The following is a 20,818-nucleotide window of genomic DNA, read 5'->3' as shown; positions in this document are numbered from 1 at the left end:
GGATTTGTAAAGCTGCTTATTTCAGTTCCTGCACTAGCAAAAATTCTCCTTCATCCACTTTGTGTTCCTCTGACTCTCTTAAAGTAGAATACAACTGTGCTTGGAATTTTTAGTCTTACAAAAATGACTTGTGAAGCAGGCCTTTCCTTTATAAATTGTGCCCCCTTGTGAAGAAATATGGTGGGTCAGTAGGAAGGATAGCATGAGAGCAGAGCAGTGTGTGGCAGCCTCAGCTGTGAGTTTGGGAACTGGTTCTAGAGGACTGCAATTAGAAATAATCTTCTTTTGTTTATATAATTTGTCTCAAAGTTTTTTTACTATTAATCTGTATATTTTCTGCAGTAGTCTAATTATATTAGTAGCTTAGAGGTAAGAAATCTAATGTGGGAAGAATAATTTTACTTTTACTTACTGTGAGTTTACATCATGCCAGTGACCTTATTTTCTGTATGTATAAATATGTATTAGAAATTGCTTAATGGCTGGCATTGCAAATTATTTTTGTCTATAAACTCACAATACCAAGGACAAGGCAGTGCTTTCAGATAAATTTAGCATTGCATCATTTCATTTGCAGTAATGTAAACACAAACTCCAGTAGGCCTGCAAAATTAAACATTAAATGTATCAGATTTTATTATCTGTGAGTCTGTGATCACATTGAAATGCTTGTGGAGATTTTACAAGGAACAAATTTCCACGGACTGTTGGGGAGTAGACTTGTAGGAGCTGCAGAGGTGAGGCAGCACCATGTAAAATGCAGCAACGGGATGAGGATTTGGCAGCACAGTTCTTTTCTCTGCAGGCTCTCAGGCGGTCTCTGTAGACAGGAACAGACTGTGTCATCGTGTGTTGCTGAAAGCCATCCTGCACTTTCTGCTTGTGTTGGCTTGTTTCAGTCTCTGTAAGTTTTGTCATTTTTCCTGCCAGTTGATATGATATGGATATAGTGAAACACAAGGGAAAAAGGTATGGTTCATGTAATATAAAATGTCCAAAAGCTTTTCTTACTGCAGGGATAATTGGAAAGCTTTCCTTCGTCAGAAAGAAGAATGTAGTGCTGGAGAAAAATATATTCTTGCTTTATTAAGCAAGATATTTATTTCTGGAACAACTTTCTTTTCAGTCAATACTTATCCTGTAGATGTAAACAATTAGTAATTTTGAAAAGTCTGTGTTGTTTCCTTTTTATTTAAAATAGGCATGTGAATGTTTACTAGCTTATTGTGTTTAATTGATGGTAAAGCCACTTACAGAATTTTAGCATATAAAGTTACAAAAGCCTACTTTTTTGTTTAGTTTTGGGTTCTAACTCTATATATAATGTAATTATTAATTACAGACTTTTATTTTTCTTACTTTGTTGTTTTGATAAAATAGATGCAGTTAATGAAGTTGACATTAAACCCCCCCAATGAATTTCTGACTCTTACTGTGACTTGATGAAGAAATATTGCATGTACAGCAAGGATTTCTAGAAAACACTTGATATTTTTAGTAAAGTATATTGAAATCATTAGCAAAGTATGTAAGACTTGTTTTTATTTTAATATACAGTAGAATATGAATGGAAAAAAATTCTGTAGCTATCGCTTTACCTAGTGTAATCTATACAATACTGTTCAGTAAAAATGCAGTCAGGATGACATTTGATTATTATGTATATTTTTATAAATTCTAAAAATTCGGTTTTGTCTTATTTTCCCATTATGTGCATATGAAGCTAAAATTACACTACCCATTAGTGATGATAGAGAATTGTTTCATTTTCTCAAACATATGTTGTACTTTAAAGTAGTCTAAAAAACCTGGAAATTGTCTAATGTTTAAATGTACTGGACTAGTCTTTCAGTAAAGCAGTATGTTTCAGGAATTTAAACTGAACAGTGCTTTTGACTTGAAGCAAGCAATTTATTGTGTAGGCTGGTTAATGGGGGATCCAAGTACCTACTTGTAAAAAATAGCACGATACTGTTCTTTTTTGTACATAAGCTCTCATGATTAGTAAGAATAAGTTGTGATGGTTACACTTAATGAACACAAATTCTGTATCTCTGTGACAACTTTTCTTACTTTCACTTAAATAGCAGGAACTTTACCTTCCTGATATCTTCGTAGTTTGGTTAGCTTTATTATGTTCAAAGCAAATGATCTGGGAACATTATGACAAAGCTTTAAGGTTTTTAGTAAAAGGTCCAAATATCAATTTTTTCTTTGTGCTGCTACAAAATCATACAAAAGGGAACTAAATGTTGATACATTGCATATATGTTAAATTAATATATACTATGATAATGTTTGGCAGCATTAGGTTGTGGGACTTACTCTCCAAGAAGCAGAATAAATGCATAGGAAGATAGAAGTTCCTGTTTTAAAGTGTGTACACAGTGATAAAAAAAGGTGAGTTGTGGGTTATACAGATAGGACATTTTACTAAATGACCATATTGTTAAGTAGCACGTGAATATGGGTTTTTGCTGATATATTAGTAAGTCCAGGGCACTAATGTCCTCTAAATGAATAAAACACACAGTCAGCAAATCAGAAGATTAAAAAAAAGAATGACTAGACAAAATGTTTAATTACAGTCACACATGTGTCAACAACATATTGAAGAAGTAGTTAGCAATCCATTCTTAGTTTGTGGAATTGTATTTGTTGCCATCTTTATTCATTCTTACCTGTCTATTAATTTAGAGAGGGGACATGACTCTCAGCTAGTGTCTTTTTTGTATCAGTCATTTAAATAAAACTAAAGTAGTGCCCAAGCTTTATATCTTATATTTTCATAAGTAGCTAGACCTCCATCCTTGCTTCATTTTGTTTTCATGTGGTCTTTACATGTTCAGAAGCAGATTTCATTTTAGAAGAGTGTGTTAGTACAGTTTGTAGAGTAACTTATGGAATATAAAGACTGAGTTTTAAAATAGGTTTTAGAAGTACATGTGTCAGATGGAAATTACTTTTTTGCACCACTCAGTTGCCCTTTTCTGTGCCAGTATTGCAATAGGTTTGTATATTTCATGTAGATTTGGCATTTGATGAGAGTTCTGTTATAAAAAGCATATGTAAACTTTACTCTCAGCGGAATAGATTCTCCTTGATGTGGCTCTGAGAAGATAGGAGCCTGGAAATTATCTCTGGTTGTTTATTCTGTATTACAGTAAAGATCCATTAGATCTATCTAATCTTTATAAAAGTACTGGTTTTCTGGGTTTTTTTTGTCCCTGATGTCACCTTAAGTTTTTATCATAGCACTGTTTGAACAAGTCTTCTGCTTATTCTCAAAATGATGATGCTGTGACAAAACTGCCCTCTAAACATCTTAAGAATGTACTTGTCAAATTGAAAGTATTTGGGACTTGAGTAAAATGTTAAGCTACTGCTAGAGTTTCATGGAAAGATACAATGCTTTTGACATTTTTTCATCTTTCTATGATAATTATTTAAAACAAGAGCAAACAACCATTTTTAGTTAATAGTTAACTGAAACATCCATTACAAATTTTCCTCCCTCAAGTACATGAATAGTCTGTTATGTACATAAAAACTTGCTGCAGTTAATTCAAAACAAATCGGTACTCCGCTCTCCCAAAGCTGTTGAAGAGCACTATTTCTCATTAAGGTGAAGCTTTTGAAGTTAAAATAATCCTGAATTTGGCACATGTACTTATAGATAAATAAGTCAGAATGTTTTAAGAACTGGTATGATAGTATGAAAGAGAAGCTTGTAATAGGAATCTAGGTTTTATCCTTCATTTTGTGAGGCTAAGCATACACACAGGTCACTTGTGCATGCAATTCAGTGTAATATAATTGCAATTTATAAAAATGATTACACTGAGCAGAGTGGCTATGAATTTTGGTAAGGAAGCTGTTGTATATACAAAGTTTAGTTGAAACTAACGGTAAAGCAAAATAAATCTCATGGATGACTAAACTCTAGTCCCTGAGTCTGTAACAATCCCCAGAGAATAAGGAAAGTTAATTTAAAATATTTTTGTTCATCTGGTCTTAAGCCAGATGCCTTAAATTCTGAAAATCAAGCCTCCAGTGACATTCCACTCCAATGGGAAAAGAAAGGCGAACATACACTCTGGTCCTGCAGAAACTTACTTCATCAACAATTAAAAAGTATTACTTAAATACTGAACTAATGTGCTTTTATTCCTTCTCCCTTGTTCAGTCACTCTACTTTTTCATTCATACTCATTCTCTTAAAACAAGCGTATTTACCTTAAAAAATATGTTTTAAATGTGATGAAGGAATTAGAACTTTTGAAAATTGCAAAACATTAGATTATCTATTTTGTGATTTTCAGTCAAGTTAAACTGAACTGGAAGTATAATTAATGAATCAATGCCCCATGTTTAGAGCTTGGACTTGACTTCCAAAGCTCCATTTGGGGATAGCATAATTTTTAACTTAATCATAATATTACCTTCCTTTCACCATTTTAGCAGATTCAGATGATAATCAAAAACTCTTTCAGTGGCAATTACTTCCATAGATTCAGTTTGATTCCAGTATACAGTTGTCTTAATGTAATTATGGCTGTTAGTGTATATTAGGTATCTATCATCAAAGTTGTGTCATATAATAATTTGATGTGAAAATTGAATGTTCGGCGTTCTGCAGAACAGTTATTTAAAGGCAGCAGCTGAACACTCCAGTTGGAAACAAGGAAAACAGGAAGTTACTTCCTTAGGTTGCTGCATTGTGTATTAGTTGTTCACAATGTCTTCACAGGTTGAGCTTTTCTACACTTACAGATGCAGCACAGTCTTCCTTAGCAGCTAATGACCAGGGAAGATGCATAGTGTTGAAGGTTCTATGTTCTTGATCCAAGAAACCAACATAGGAAAATTGCTTCATTGTACCACGATGGATTATTGTGATCGCTTAGTTTTAGCCGCAAGTTTTATTCTAAAAATTTACAAGATAACACTTTTAAATTCTTATCTTCTTAAGTTTGTTTTTAAATGTTCATTGTGAACAGTGATGAATGAAGACTCACTTTTTATCAGTAAATTATGATTAAACATGTAATTTAAAAGCTTAATTCGAAGTATCAATATTCTCTTGTGACTTTGGACAAGGAATTTTGCCTATTCTATTTCTGGGTAATTAAAAAAAAAAAAAACTTAAAGTGGAAAATGCCTCTTTATAGAACAGTTATTTTGTTTCATGAAATCATGTTCTGTATCCTGACCTAAAAGTCCATCAAACAATTCAGTCATGAAAACTCTGAGAATTTCCTGGCCCCTAAGTACTATCCAAAATAATCTTATAATTATTCATGTGACCCTATGAACCCAACAGCTGAAGTCCAAGCAAACAAATAGGCATGGATTCAGTGTCTATAAAATTAGAAAATGAGAACTAGATTTCCTGTGCTAAGGAAAACTTGCTCTTTTATTAGCTGTATGCCATGGGTAGGATGCATAAATTTTACAGCTGTAGTAATCTGCCTACCAATCTTTTACTGTAGTATCAGTTAAAATTGGTTATAAATGAAAGTGTTTTGGGATACAGCAAGGTTCTGTTGCCCTTTACATTTATTCAATCCTTAGGTTTCTGCCTACAGAGCTGACCTATAGACTGTTTCTAATAGATTGGATAAGATCTGCCTTTCAATGTAAGTCCAGAATGTAAAGTACAATAAAATCCCATTACGAACCTTTTTTGATACAAATAAAAATAGTGATTATATAATTACAAAGACAGTTTTATTACATGTGCTTTGTGTTTGAACTTTGGCACATTCACTCTGAGCTTAAGATCTTAAGCAATTCTGAGCAGTTTCTCTACTTGCAGGGATGCAGCATTACAACTGTGTAAAACTAGAATTAGCCAGTTCTATGAATTTTAACCCTTACCACTGGCTAGCTTATGAATTTTAATATGAGAGACATGGGAATGGAACAGACTGTGTGCTTTCAGAATCAGTTGTAAGTATATGTATTAACAAAATATTTGTAAAGAATGCTTAAGACCAGAGTTCAGCATAAGCAGCTATAGTGAACTTTGACATAGATGAGATTGTTGGAAGAGGATGAGAAACCAAACATGTAAGGGGTGGTGGGATATGGTCTTCAACAGCCATAATTCTTAGGTTTTTCTGTTTGGTTCTAAGATGATCGTGTTGACAGGAGATCTATTAAATGTTTTTTTTTCTGTCCTGTATGTTACCCCTAAACCCTATTGTCAGTTTATAGTTCAGGAATATGCAACTAAGCTCATCTTTCAAAGTTGTTTAAATAATCAGCTCACATGAATGGGAATGCAGTTATTTTTAAATGTGTGAGTTCTATGGAAGCCTTTCCTCAAATGAGAAGAATACAGTTGTTACTAAGGTACAAACCCATACAGATTTCTGCCTGTACCTGATGTGTGTCTGGGGTTTTTTTAGAGAAAATCTAGACTTGCTATTGCTCCACATACAGAATAGTAGGTAAAAAGAAGATGTGAGCAGGGGCTGTTGGGTTCCTCTGCTTTGAGCGCTTGGCATTCACCTATTTTGAATGCACCTGTCACAGGTCAGTAGTTCGGAAATGAAAAATATGAACATGATGCCTGTTTCAAAACTTCAGTGAACTAATTTAATTGATTTATTTTCTACCTTTGAAGAAAGCAAGCTTTCAAGGATGTATTAAATAGAGTTTTCAGTGGCTTCTGTTAGAATTTCTTACCATTTCTTACTTGCTTTTGGAAGATTCAGTGATCCATTGTAATAGTAGCATCCCATTACTGTTTGATATACCCAAGACCTTTCTCCTACAATGAAAGAAGGAATTTAAAATGAAAATATTCATCTCTCTTGAACCGAAATCTGTTCATGATGACACATTTAATATTCTAACATCTAAATGCTTTGAGTGAATTATTTCAGTCTGACAGTTTTAAGCCTAATTAGCCTACTTTAGATAATGTACATAGCTACACTAAAACTTCTGAATAAAAAATTCAACCTGCTAGTCATCTTCTTGTTTTAAATACTTTTTATAACACACCTGTGAAGTTTTATATGAATGTGCTTTTTTTAATCAGTAAGGTGTATCAAAAGTTATTATTAAAATATCATTTTGAAAAGTGGTTATGTGTGTGGTACATATACTTTTATGTTAAAAACATAGTAGGTAATTTTGAAAGCTGATAACCCAAGAAATTTCCAGTCCACATGATCAGGTGTTCAAAGACATGACCCACTTGAGACCATCAGCTTTTCAGTAAAAAAAACACAAAGTGTGCATTAGTTAGGTGGAGATTACACAGATGTTAAAAGAGTAATTTAATTTATTTAGTTACTAAGGCAGAAAATTGTTCATAAATTATATTGTTGGTGGAAGTTTGAAGGAAGTAAATAAGCACTCAGGAAATAAAAAGAATACTGGCTGCATGTAGAATTGACAAGGGTAGAACAGTAAACATCTAAAAGTTATAAGTTGCAAAGTACTAGAAAAAGATTTAAAAATATTTAAAATTAAGTTAGCAAGAGAACTTAGTAATAAAATAATTAATAACGATATATTTTTTCACATACACATTTGTACCAACAGAGGTATAAATAACTGATGCAGCTGAAAGTGATCGTTTTGGCATTTTCTAGCTAAGATTACAGAGTTTTCTCTTACTGTCAAGGGCATTGTTTCACGTTGCTGAAAAGTGATGTGAAGAACTCCTATTTTGTGTTCGGTATCATCCTTTCATTTTCTCTGTAATCACCTTGAAATTTCAAGTGTTTATGAAAAAACTTCCAAATGACAATGCCTTTTATTAGCCTCTGTTTTGTATCTTAAGTTGATTCTTCTTAGTAGTTATTTGAATCTAAAGTATAATACCTGCCATGAAAAGCAGGACTTTCTCGGGGTGGAGATACTGTTTTAAATCTGTATCCTAATTAGATCACACTGCTTTTTCCGTCTTCTAAATCTGCGAAGTTTATCTTTCCTTTGGAAAGAGCTGTATGATACTGTTACCTTACAGAAATGGAAAATAAATAAATAATAGCAACCTAGTTTTTATCAAAAGTAAAAATAATGACTTGTTGGAAGTTTCAATCTGCTGTTACAATTTCTGGTCATAAATCCAAATTGCAATTTTTTTTAAAAACTGCGTCATCATTTCCTGATGATAATGAATGAAAAACTTCTCTGCTTAAGACACTTGTCAGATACCAGAACTGAATAGGGATGGTTAATAATATTCCTGAAGAATGTTGAACTGTATTTAAGGATTGTCTGTGCAAGATAGTTTGATCCTCATTAAATTCTGTTTCTGTTCTTGACGTTATGTCTTCCTTAACAGGATGCAATTCATACGAAATATTAGCTGGTGAGGTAATGCACATTCTGTAATTGTAATCAAAGCTGTAGAAATTTCACAGAACATCACTAAATGAATATTAGTGTGTGGGCACATCTGTGCTTGATCACTCTTTTGGCAGCCTTCCAGCTGCCATCGACACTGATTTCCATGTTCCCAGGGTCAACTCATCTGCTTTCTGTGTGTCCTCTGCTGCTCTGGGCCACATTGCCTATTTACACTGCGTAGAACTGAATACTCAACAAAACCTGCTGTTGAGTAAGTGAGCATTGTTGCTCTGTAGCATGATACTGTTGTCTTGCACTCTGTCCTGCCATTCTATCTACACCTTCCTCATCCTTGAAGAGAACACAAAAGTTGGAGAGGTTTATGAGAGCAGATGTTGCAAAAAGGATATTGGCAAGACAGCTGCTGGGAGGGTATCCACAGTGTTTCGTCTAAATTGCTAGAGCCTGAAGGTCATTTGCAGAAAAGGAAAATATCTGGGTCTCCCACAGTGACTGCATCACTGGATGTTAGAAAAGCTATGTGAGTATGCTGGAAAAAGCATTGACTTCTGTGATGAAGAGATGCCTGAAAACCTTTATTTCTTTCTTGTGATGTGTTCTTTCCTTCAGATGTGTAAGGGGACTGGATAGGCTCCAATGCACACACCTCCTCTGCGAGTTGTATGTGCCCTACCCAGGGAGGGCAGCTTCTGTTTGAACTGGGGGATTTATTCCTACTGTAGGTAGAAAGTGAAAAGATACGCTAGGCTGTATCTTGGGATCATGTCCACTCCTCTCACCCCTCACCAGTTCCTGGGCAGTGAGGGCATAAAGTATGGTGTTTGCTTTTGCTCACTGCTGCAATTGCAAATGATGCAGGGTGCTACTGCAGCAAACAAACCTTGCTGGTTTTGCATTCTCAAAGCAGTTCCTGTTTTTCTTCTTTATAGTGTCCCAGACAAAAGATGAACAACACCTGTGAGCAACACCACTCTATAAGCACATGCCTTATAGTAATTAGCGCGTTTGTCAAGTACAGGGTGAAACTGAAGTGGTACTGATTACTGTGAATATGTATTTCGAGGAACCTTTCTCCCTGCCTCTGCCCTCCACTCCCCAAGACAACATAGCATTCCTTGTATGTTATGATGTACACTTCACATTATACCATGACACTGTATCCTCTTATCTTCTAGGCAGTTTTTAAAAATACAGAACAGTGTTTCAGCAATCTAGGGATATTTTAAGGGACTTTTCCATTACAAAAACTAGCATCTTGATGGGCGAGTTACTACATTTAAGCACCATGTGAAAAAACATAGAAAGCAAGACATGAGCAAGTTAAGATATAGAGAACGCTGTTAATCCCTGCCATTCTTTCAGTTTTTTCTAAATTGCATATATATCACTGTGAATATATATATATGTTTCTAGCTCCAGCTTTCTTGCTGCTTAGTTGTCAAAATAACCCTTTAATGCTATTTCTTGCGCACAAATGCAAACCTGCACCAAATGGCTGTGTTTCTGCAAAACCTTCAGGTGGTGGTAGTTCTTGTTCTTCTGTTGGTAAAGCTGCGGGCAGGCCAGGTGGCAAGTGCCACTGTTGAATCTGCTGTCAGTTCTGCTTGGTGGGGCAGTTGTTGGCTTGCAAAGCCACCTGAAGGGTGACGTTCAAATGCATCTCCAAAAGCTGTTGAGTATGAAGAAAGGTATTATAATATGCAACCCTTTATTTGATTGCATTTTTTTTTTATTCTGAGATGGCTGTTTGTACTTTGAGAATGTTGCCTGTGTAGCCAAAAATGTTGGCTCATGAGATGCTGGGAGAGGATCTGTGAGTTTGATGCCAGCTTGCAAAACTGCCAGATAGTTGTTTTCGTGTTTGCCCCAGGGAGAAACGGCAATAGAGTGTCAAGACAAACAACAGATCAGAGAAGCTTGGGAGAGGTAGTTGTCCTGGTTTCAGGTAGGGTAGAGCTTCTTTGCAGCTGTTACAGTGCTGTTTCGGATTTGGAATGAGAATGGTTTTTCATCTCCTGCTGGACTGGACAGTCATGAGTCTCTCACAAATTTCAGTGGTGCTACAATTTAGAAAAGCTTGCAGTTGAATATTTGTATTCATATCATCTGGAATAAGTTGGGAATGGAATTTAGTTGACCACATAATATCATAAACCTTGCTTTACTTGTTCTTGTAAATACCAGAACTCAGTAAGACACAGTCAAAAATTTCATCAGCTGTCCTGGTGTGTGCTTTCGTTACAGGCTGCTGAGTACCACCAAGAAGTCAGTGTTCTAACACTGCCAATGTCTGGCTTTTGTACTCCAAACACTGAAAAACACTTACCAAAATGTCCCGTTTCTTGAAAGTATTTCTGAAGACCTCACCTATTCGATTGCTGAAGTGAACAAGACTTGCCAGTGAACAGAGCCGAGAAATAGTCCTGACAGAGCAGACCTTTCAGCTGCTCACAGTATCCTCTTTGTCAAACACAGTAAAATCCCTTGGCTTTGAACAACCTGCACAACTGTTTGAGATATGGGCTCTGGCATGCTCTCTTGAACATGTCATATACACAGCAGGAAGAAAGACAAACGTATACATTGTTCTAGGGATAACAAAAAATGCATTCAGTGTTTAATGTATTTCAGTTCTTATAATTGATACATAATCAGAAATTGTTACAAGACATTCATATTTTAGAAAGACCTCTAATTAAAGATTTGTACTTTAGTAATGATCTTGAAATGTCATGAACTAATCAGTGGAGGTATGGTCATAACCTGGATGAGATAAAGCTGAGAAAATCCAGTGTGCTTCAGAAAATTAACTATCAGCATTATCTATTTTTACATTTTTTACTAGTATATGCTCTGAAGTGTTATGCTGAAGTACCATTTTGGAAGACATAAAACTGAAATATTGACCAATTGTGCGTTAATGCCTCATTCACCCAAGTTCACCTTGCATATTAGTTTCATTCTGACAGAGGTGATTTTTTTCATAGCAGACCATGCTTGTATTCCATTCAATAGATATCAGAATTAAATGGTAAAATAAATACATGTAAAAGCAATTGGAATGGTCCTTGGTCATGACTTCCAAGAGATCACTGTTAGCTTGATTTGACCAATTTTAGTAAGGGTTTTCTTCTGAAAAATCTGCAAGGCCAAAATGAAAAATCACCCGCAGAATTTCCTCACTTTAATGTAATTTTTCTTGGAACAGAACAAATTTGAAAAGAGCAGAATTTCCTGTGCTGTTAATTGTGTTTAAGCTTCTATGTTCTGTAAAACCTTTGTGTTTTCAAAGGAGATCTCTAAATGATCTTCAACACATAGTGTCCTGAGAGTTATTACTTGTTAATATACCACTACGGCTTGCAGGCATTTAAAAGTGCTTTAAAAGCGTACAACAAATAAAGGCAGGCTGCTGTCAGCAGCCCTCCATCACAGGAGTGCTCTGTAGGTGAACAACCAGGAAATCAGACTGGGATGTGTTATACCTACTGAACACATGCACACACTTTCTACATTTATTTCAGTATTTCATCTTGATAGATGTGTTTAGAGAGTGTTTGGAAAGATGCAGTGAGGTATTAAAACCTCATTACCCTATTGTCTCATATTTTTTCAGCAGTATAGTAGCAATAATCATAATTTTTCACAACTATTCTTTGCAATGAAATTTGTGAGTACGCATTCTTCTCCACATATTCTGTTGCCTAATAATGAGACATTTTTAGTTGGTTCATAATTCCAGTTGCTGGCTTTCAAAAGCACAGCAGCAGCTAGATGTATGGCAATATGATAACATGCCTCCGAGTTCTAAGCTAAATACCTGAGGCAGAAAAAATATGAAAAGAAAAACAAAAAAGACTACAGTAACAGTACGTCTAAGTAAGAAGTCACAATTATGTTTTATGAACTGCACTATCTGATATTTCCAGTACAGCAGTACCCATGAACTCCAGCTTGATATTGGGGAAATATGTGTCATAAACTGGGCAGTAAATGGCTGCGGTGTTAGGGTTTCGGCCATTTCTACGGAGTAAAGCTATAGTAATATTGTGGAGAAAAGGACATATTGCAATTTCCAATTCCTTGATGATTTAACAGAAAAAAAAGATTGCAAGAGAAAACTAAGGAATAGTTTCAAGGCTTGTTCTTACAGTTATTTTTAAAGATTTTTTTTTGATATCTTGGCAAAATATGTCTGTCATCAGTGTAAGAAAGTTTTATTGCCTGAAGGTTATCAATAAGTTAACTTGCAGATACCATTTTAAGTTACTAGAAGCAAAACTGAGGGAATTTTAAAAGTAAAGTTTTGATGATTTATTGCATACATTATTAAGAGGTGAATAATCTATTTTGTTTCCATGCATTTTCCAAATATGGTCTTGGTTGTAAAGCTGCAAGGATGGAATTCTATCTGAATTTAATCTTTATTTTAATGCTAATTTTAATTTTTGAGTTGGAGGACAATTTTCTCCTGTAGAAATCAGAAATATTATATGTTTCATCTAATTTCTTATTTTAAAAGTGTTGTGTGCTCATTACAGAATGTTTAATATTGCAACACTTTCAGAATCAGATACTGTCCTGAGTTTCTTGTAAGTTACTGCTTTATATTCTGTGAGACATGGCAACACCAGAATGCAGATGGTTTTCAAATCTTTAATTTGATATCTAAGGCAAAAGTGAGGCTTTGTTTCTTGATGGGTAACTTTCAGTTTAGTGTTGCATCTTACTCTTTTTGGTTCACATTCATTTTTAATTACATTAGTAATTCTTTGGTTGTAGCATGGATTGATAGGATCTGGATTCTGCCTATCCAGATTCTGAGCTGTAAACCCTGGCTTGGAATAAACTTCTTTGTCTCCCAGGCAAGATTAAGTTTCCCAGTTGTCTGGTGCAGTCTCTCTGAAAGGTGGTTTCCCTTGTCAATTACCTGAGGGATTTGTTGCTATTCTGATTGTTTCAGTTCTTTCCAGGGCTGATAAGTATACATATTGTAAGTGATTTTTTTCATAACTTCATCTGTGTGCAGCAGAGGTAAGACGCTCAGAACTTTACCACATCAAAACAAACAGAATTTGAAAATGTTATGTGAAGTGCAAAGTCTTTGGAGACAGCTAGTGCCCCAAAGTCTACTTTACACAGAAGAGATTAACACCATTATTCTATGTATAATCTCTCTGGCAAAACACTGTCGCCTATTTCTGTCAACAAATGGTTTCTTTGCTTTGGCAGCTGAAGGAAATTTTAGTTGTGTAGGCAACAGAACATGCCTTTATAAGTTGCAGAACCCAATTTTAAAAATATTTTGGATAGTAACTGCAGTTTTGAGAAGTTAAATTATATTCATTAACTAAATATTTTTTTAAAACAAGCTAAAAAGACTAATTATGTCTGCTGTGTGTAACACACTCATAGTCCAAAGGCTTACTATTTCACAGTACACCTTTTGAAAAGGTACTTGCAGACAGTTAGCTAAATAAAAGGTCTACACATATCCTGTCCAGGTAAGGCATGCTTTAAGAGCACTTTTTTTTCTGAATTAAGGTGGTGATGTGTCAGTACTGTGAGTCTAAAAGTCCATGAAACTTCCAGATAGCAAAGAAAAGAAGATAAAGATGCAGGTGTAATATTTCTAGAAACCTCAGACCAAACAAGTGTTGGAAAATCTGCAGGGAAAGGGGAAAAAAGAGAGATGCCACAGCATTTCATGCTGTAGTGTAGTGCATGAGTAGTGTAGTGCATCATGGTGCATCACAGAAGCTATCTTTTAATGGGATTTAGTTATATATAACCATAGTCAACATGTGTTAAGTTTCTTTTTATATGTTAATAAATATGTCAGTGTTCTTTTTCAGATCATTGAATTACATTACTAGTTAATGAATTATTATATTTTTAATATAAAATTTTACTGTGTTCCCCCAAACATGGTTATTACAAAAATTAAAGCTGAGATAACAAGTATCTACTTAATATATTGGATTGTATTTGACTTTCTGCAATGTGCTTACATGGATGAAAGAACTGCATCATTGTTCACTTCTTCTGTTAGTGGAGGGTCAGGTCCCTCATGGGGCAGGGAGTTGGATCCCTCCTCACTTACCTGGCAGGGTAAATGCCAGGCTCAGGGCAGAAGTGGATGGGTGTGAGATCCCTGTGCCGGAGCCACTTCCCTCCCTGGATCTGGGCTGGGCACGTGTGTGTCCCGTGGGCAGGGTGCGGGTGCCTCTGATATGTGGCGTGCACAGGCTGTGCAAACAGGTTCTTACCATCTGGCTGAGTACACGTGTGCTTGCTTTGCAGGACTGGCTGCAGTTTCTGCCATGTTGATGGATAGCTGTATTTTGTTTATATGTGGGAAAGGATGGCAACAAGACACAAGGCATTAATTGAAAAAAACTATCATGAAGCAATCAGCTTGTTTTTTCTGCACATGTAAGAGTGGTGGGGAACAACCTCTTGAAAATTGTCTCAGCACCTGTCCTGGTTTAACACACTTTCCCTGTGTTAATTTGTAGTTTACACTTTGTAATTAAGAAGCACAGATCATTGAAGCAAATTATTAATGTTAATCAGTAAGTCAGCATACAAGAATGCAAAGAATCAAGTCTCCCCTTGTATGCTAAATGAAGAGATTTCTTCCAGATTCTTGCTTTGATCATTAGACTCTTTTAAATAAGCAAACATTACTTAGTTGCTAAGCCACAGACTGAAGTTCATTAGTGTGTTATCACAAATATTGGAAAAAGAGTACTAAACCAATATAAGATAGAGGACCTGTGCGTAGGCTGGAAGTAATGCAATAAACGTGACACCGGAACATTTTGAAAGAGGGTTCAGAGTGATTAAAACCATTTCTGTTTTCAAAACCACACCCACTCAGCAAGAAAAAGTGCCAACCCTGAGTTGATCTGATTTTTTCTGCTACTGATATCTCTAAGGTTTTCTGGAAGCACAACAGATCTTATAAACAAATTTGTTCATATTTTGTATTTTAAATGTTGATGAGGTATATTTATGTGGTTTTTTTTTTTTTTTTTAGTCTAATGGTTATATTTAGAATGTTTTTGTACATAGATTGAAAGCCAGAATGACTTCTTACTTAAATATCCTGTTTGGGAGCCTAACTCAAAATCCTAACAAACCAGTTTTGGATAAGTAGATATTGCAGGTCATTGAACTCACAAGAAGTTGTGGTCATTTGGAATTGTTTTGTATTCAATATGTTATCCTAAGCAAATGAACTAACAGTCCATACTTTTGCATTCTCCACAGATCTTCAGTACAGTGACAGAAGAAGAGGAAGGAGCAGAAGATATTTTTGAATATATTCCTCATCTTCTGAGAAAGCTCCCAACATCTGTTACAGACTGTATATACAAAGGAGATGGTTTTTGTGTAAAACCATGTGTAACAGGTGCTTACTGTCAATATCGTGCCACTTTACAGAGGACTGCACTCTCTAACTATATAACTGGTGCTTTACTAGAAGCAACTACATCATTAGGAGCAAGAAGTGGTCTTTTAAATATCTTTGGAGGATCAACTGGAAGAACAATGCTTAAAGGTAATGAAGATGTTTTTTTAATCTCTGTCCACTTAAAGTATAGGATGAGTTGCAAAATTATTAATATTATATAGTATTCTATAGTTTATATACTCATCCATGAAGTTAACAGATAAAAAAGGTTTTAAGTTTTCAAATATTTTCCTTGGCAGTCATTATGTATCATAATGAATAGCTATCTTAGCTTAATAAAGTAAAAATGCAGCTAAACTGAAAAGACTTGTATTACAAAACATTTTCAGGTTTTTTTCTTGTATGAATCTTTTCTGCCTGCATCCAAATTTAATGTCTAAACTTGTTTTTAGAATGTTCCCACATGTAGTATTTCTCATTTACCAAGTGCTCTTGCTCACGGACTGACTTGGTTCACAATTAGAGAAAGGAGTGTATGCTCTACTTGATTATTATTGTTGTCATTATACAAGTAGCTGTCAGCATAGCACTGTGTTGTGAAGAATGTATTCTTCATTACTGATTTATTTTTGGTCTTCTCCTGGGTCCATCATCTTTGTAGTATTGGGTAATTTCAAATAACATGGTACTGTCTGTATGGAAAGTGCCTGTTGGGAAATGGATGTTGCATACTAAGCTTCCATGCTGATAATCTTCATAAGTAATAATATCCTTATTGTTTAGTTTAGTCTGTTTTGGAAGCTAAATAAAGCCTTATTGGTAGAAATTCTGTGCTTTAAAATATGGTTTTGTACAGAACACTACTTACATTATTGATTAATTTTTAATTAATGCCTAGAATATCTCATAAGTTACTTAAGCATTTGGAGATCTGTCATCACCTGATAAACCATAACAAAAGGATGTAGTATCTCAGTCATACCATGGTAGAAGTGATGCATGTAGATATTATGGCTTGCCCAAAATTTTACAGAAATATGACAAAATAAGTGCAAAACCAGTGCAATTTCTTAACTAACACAGGTAATGACTTCATTTTAAATAGACAAATAATAGTATAGTTTATGTTCATATGTGGCTGTCTTATTTTTATCCCACAAAATGGCCCTTTCTTGTTTTAATTAGTTTCTCTAGGTGAATCAAAGGGCAGAGAGAGGCACTAAAATATTCTAAGAATAACAGGTACAGATAGCAAACTTGCAGCCTGTGAGTAGTACCTTAAGTAACATTACTAATCTTCATGTACCATCATTGTCTGTGAGAGACAGATATGTACAGTATAGTGCCCAATTTTGGTAGGGTTTTCCATTTTATTTTGTTTGGTTTTTATTTGTTCTGGGGAGATGAATGCTTTAGAAAAACAAACAGGTACAGTCCTGCAACAGCTTGGAAAATAAGATTAGAAGAACTGAGCCGTGTACTTCAGAGCTGAGTTCTGAAACTGAAGCAGCAGCAGTAGTTAGCTCAGGCTCACTGAGCTGCTGATACAGCTACATCTTTTTATGGAGCCTGAACTAGTGAGTGCACTTGTGTGCTCTGTTACTCCATGTACCAGCACACTTTGCACTAGTTTGGGGGTATCTATGGTGACAGTATTACGTGGTGTATGTTGTTGGATTCTGAGCCAAAGGATGTAAGACCATTAAAAAAAGCCAAGATTTTGAACTCAGTTTCAATTCTGCTGATAGTCTGTGTAGATAGTAGAGACTGGATTTGCTGTAGTGGTCTAGGCATGATTTACTGTGCTAGTCTCTGGTGAGGAAGAGGTGTGCTGCAGCTTTAGGATATTGAAATTTTCTGGATGTGGAAGCTTCCTGTTCATTTATATTGTGATGATGTATTATATCTGAGAAATTACAAGAGTCCTCTCTAAAACATTCATAGGGAGTATTACCTGGTGATGTGGCCAAGTCATTTGCATTAGCAAGGAACCCAACTGTATTCTGAATTCAGAGCTCTGGTCATCATTCATGGGTGTGCCTTTTGAGAAATTGTCCAGTCTATACAGATTGATGAGGAGGTTATTTTCGTCTGTCCATCATCCTCTGTATGGCTGGATTTAACCTCAATAAGCTAACCTCATCTAAACCTGAGAAATTTTGATTCCTGTCAATAAGTCTGTCATCAAATGCAATGGAGGATTTATCACAGGATACAGAATGCCATGGGAATGCTTCACTCAGTAGTTGTTTGGAGGCACTGAAAAGGGAATATATTGATCCTGTTGTGGTTTAATAGCTGCTGTTGTTTAACCCTGGTAGGTAGCACCTTGCTTACACTCACTCCCCTATAATGAGATGAGAAGAGAATCAGAAGGGTAAGAGTGCAAAAGTTAATTGAAAAATTCAATTGAGGAGAGTTTAATAGATAAAGTAAAAGCTGTGTGTGCAAGCAAAGCAAAATAAAGAAGTAATTCAATACCTGCAGTCAGCAGGCAGGTGTTTAGCCCTTTCCATGAAAGTAGGGCTCTGTCACATATAATGACTTTTTGGGAAGACAGGCACTGTAACTCCAAATTGGTTGTCAACTAAAGAGTAAATATTATCTCACTTCACATGATTTTCAAGACAGTTCTTAAAAAGCTTCCAAAGCAGAAGTAAATTTGTTTAATAGAACCAACCTATATCATAAAGTCTTGAAAAGATCTCAAGGACTGTTGAGTTTGTATGTGGAAAAACCTTTTCTGGTCTAGACAGCATTCCACTACATTCAAAATGTTTGCAATTTTTGGAAACAAAGTTCAGCACTCTCTTGCACAGTGTGTTTAAAGAGGAGCCCATTACTTTAAGGGGGAGTGCCATAATGATTCAAAAGGAAGACTTTAAAAAAAAATTAATTTTCTCTTTAGTTAGAGCTTTAATATAATATCTGCCCAGGAAATAGGGATCCTGCAAACAGCAAGTTCCTAATACTGGGATAGCCTCCTGGGTTTGTGTCTCCCTAGCACCAAGCACTTAATCAGTTCTTTGTGTTCAGTCCTTCAGGGGTTACTTAGTGACCTGAGCAATGAACCTTGTAGTCACAAGCAGCCCAGCTCCAGGGAATACTTTCTAAGGTTTTGCTTGGTAGCTAAGGACCTTAAATGCTCTGAGTCCCCAGGGCTGGGATGGTTTTGTGGGCAGATCAGCCAGTGTTGCTAGTTCCACGGAAGGCTTCCAAACATACCAGACCTTCTAAGCCAGAATTCCCAGTCATGTGGATCTGAGACTGAGTTTTCAAAAACTCAAGTAGTTCAAAAACTGGAGCAGGGTGCCTGCAAGCCCCGCTCTCAGATGGCTCCCGGGGCTCTCAGGCTCCCAACTGAGGGGCTGCACTCCGCTCCTGATAGCACAGGGATAGTCTGAGACTGGGCTCCCGGGAACCACAGATGCCTGGAGTTCCCACAGCTGGTCAGTGACATTCACATCCTTGTCAGCATCTTTGTTGCTACAGAGAACATAATTTTCACATATGAACACTGAAGACATTTAGGCTGCACTGTTTAAGTATCTCTGTATGTAACTCAGAATTTTTGGTTAGTAAAAATTTTAATTGTGTCTTTCAATGGGATTTGGATTGAGGCCAGGTTTTTTTCCCTGTAGAAAGGAAATCCTGCTTCTCAGCCTGTTCTATTTCTTACAAATTGATTGTTAAAGAAATTTGCTCATAGTTGTGAATGGGCCAGAACTTTCACTGTAATCATATTTGAAGGGCCAGTCATTGTCATAGTTCATATGGTGTTGACATTTTTATGCAGAAAGTGAAAAAAGTTGTGTCTTTCTTAAAGAAGGGACTAGAGTATGTGAAAATGTTTGTACTTTACATTTGGTAGACTTATTTGAAAGAAACATGTACTCTTCCCCCCCCACCCCAATTTAGTTCTGTTTGTAATCTAAGATAAAGGGAAGTTAGAAAGATGTGTCTGAAGATGGAGCAGACTGCAAACATTGTATCAGTATTCTTTTCACTTTAGCATCTTCTAAAACGGAGAAGTCTGATGCCACTCTTTGTGATATAAATCGGACTACATCTTCTAGAGAAAGCTCGATGAGACTCGTTAGACAGACAATAGAAGGTTTTGACCAAGAACAGAAGGAAAGCAATTTGTCATGAATGTGGAGGCAGACTGCATTGATCTTAAGAAAACCTGCTTCATTCATCCCACAGAATTTAGTGATTGCCCTTTTTTTGTAATCAGACTTTGCCATCTGCAAGACTGCACAGCAAACAGGTGCCCAAGTCTCTGTGGCTTTTCCCACTGCTACTTCTTGTACCCTTTGCACAGAGTGTTGTTACCATATTGGGAAAATTCCAGGATCCCTGAAATTGGGGCAGTTATCTGGTAGCTGTATGTCAGAGTCATGGCTGATAACAAGCTTGATGTACAGAGACATAGGCCAACATAATTTAGCTGGTTGGTTGTGTGTGTGTTTGTGTATGTTTGTGCCCAAAGGTTAAGGTCATATAGTATGAGAGATAAAGCCAAACGAGCTAAAATTAAGACCTGAAAAGACAAAATGTGTCTTAGGCTGACAGACTGTGGTGAGATGTGTCAGGCAATGCACTATAGGAGAGGAAATCACATACTGGAGACAGGTCAGCCTGCATGTAGATAATGTGGCCTGAGGCAAGGGTGTGAGTCAGGAAACAAGGATTTCATGCCTGCTGTGTTGCCTCCAGGATGTAGGTCAGGAATAGCAGGAACAAGTGCAGGTCATCTGGTTAGGAACAGAAAGAGTGACATGGCAGGAAGCACAGATCAAGGCTGAGACATCAGGAAGGAGGAGAAAGATTTTGGAGGACAGCTGTAAGTCTAGGGACACGTGGGACCATCTGGAGTTGGCTACAATGATTGTCCCTGCAAACTGGCAGAAGGGAAAGATTACTGAGGTCAGTCTCCTGGACTTGTCACCCTCTGGCCAGGCCAGACTGGGCTGCAATCAAAGGGACACACAAAGGGTAATGGGAGAACAACTTAATGAGGATCCTTGACAACATTAATTTAACAAAAACTTCCTTCAATCC

General features: G+C 36.2%; 1 protein-coding gene across 5 annotated transcripts in view; it reads left to right on the top strand.

The window, feature by feature from the left end:
- The window catches only part of PLCE1 (phospholipase C epsilon 1), a 139,131-nt gene that overhangs the window by 46,665 nt on the left and 71,648 nt on the right, over nt 1-20,818 (top strand). For all 5 annotated transcript variants that reach the window (XM_072931114.1, XM_072931117.1, XM_072931115.1 and 2 more), the window contains one exon: nt 15,610-15,901. In XM_072931114.1, coding sequence (XP_072787215.1) covers nt 15,610-15,901 — 292 coding nt within the window. The remainder of the gene's footprint in view (nt 1-15,609; nt 15,902-20,818) is intronic.

This window comes from Taeniopygia guttata, chromosome 6, assembly GCF_048771995.1.
Source record: "Taeniopygia guttata chromosome 6, bTaeGut7.mat, whole genome shotgun sequence".
Classification (NCBI taxonomy): domain Eukaryota; kingdom Metazoa; phylum Chordata; class Aves; order Passeriformes; family Estrildidae; genus Taeniopygia; species Taeniopygia guttata.
Note: the sequence above shows the minus strand (reverse complement) of the source record. Positions and strands in the feature narration are given on the sequence as shown.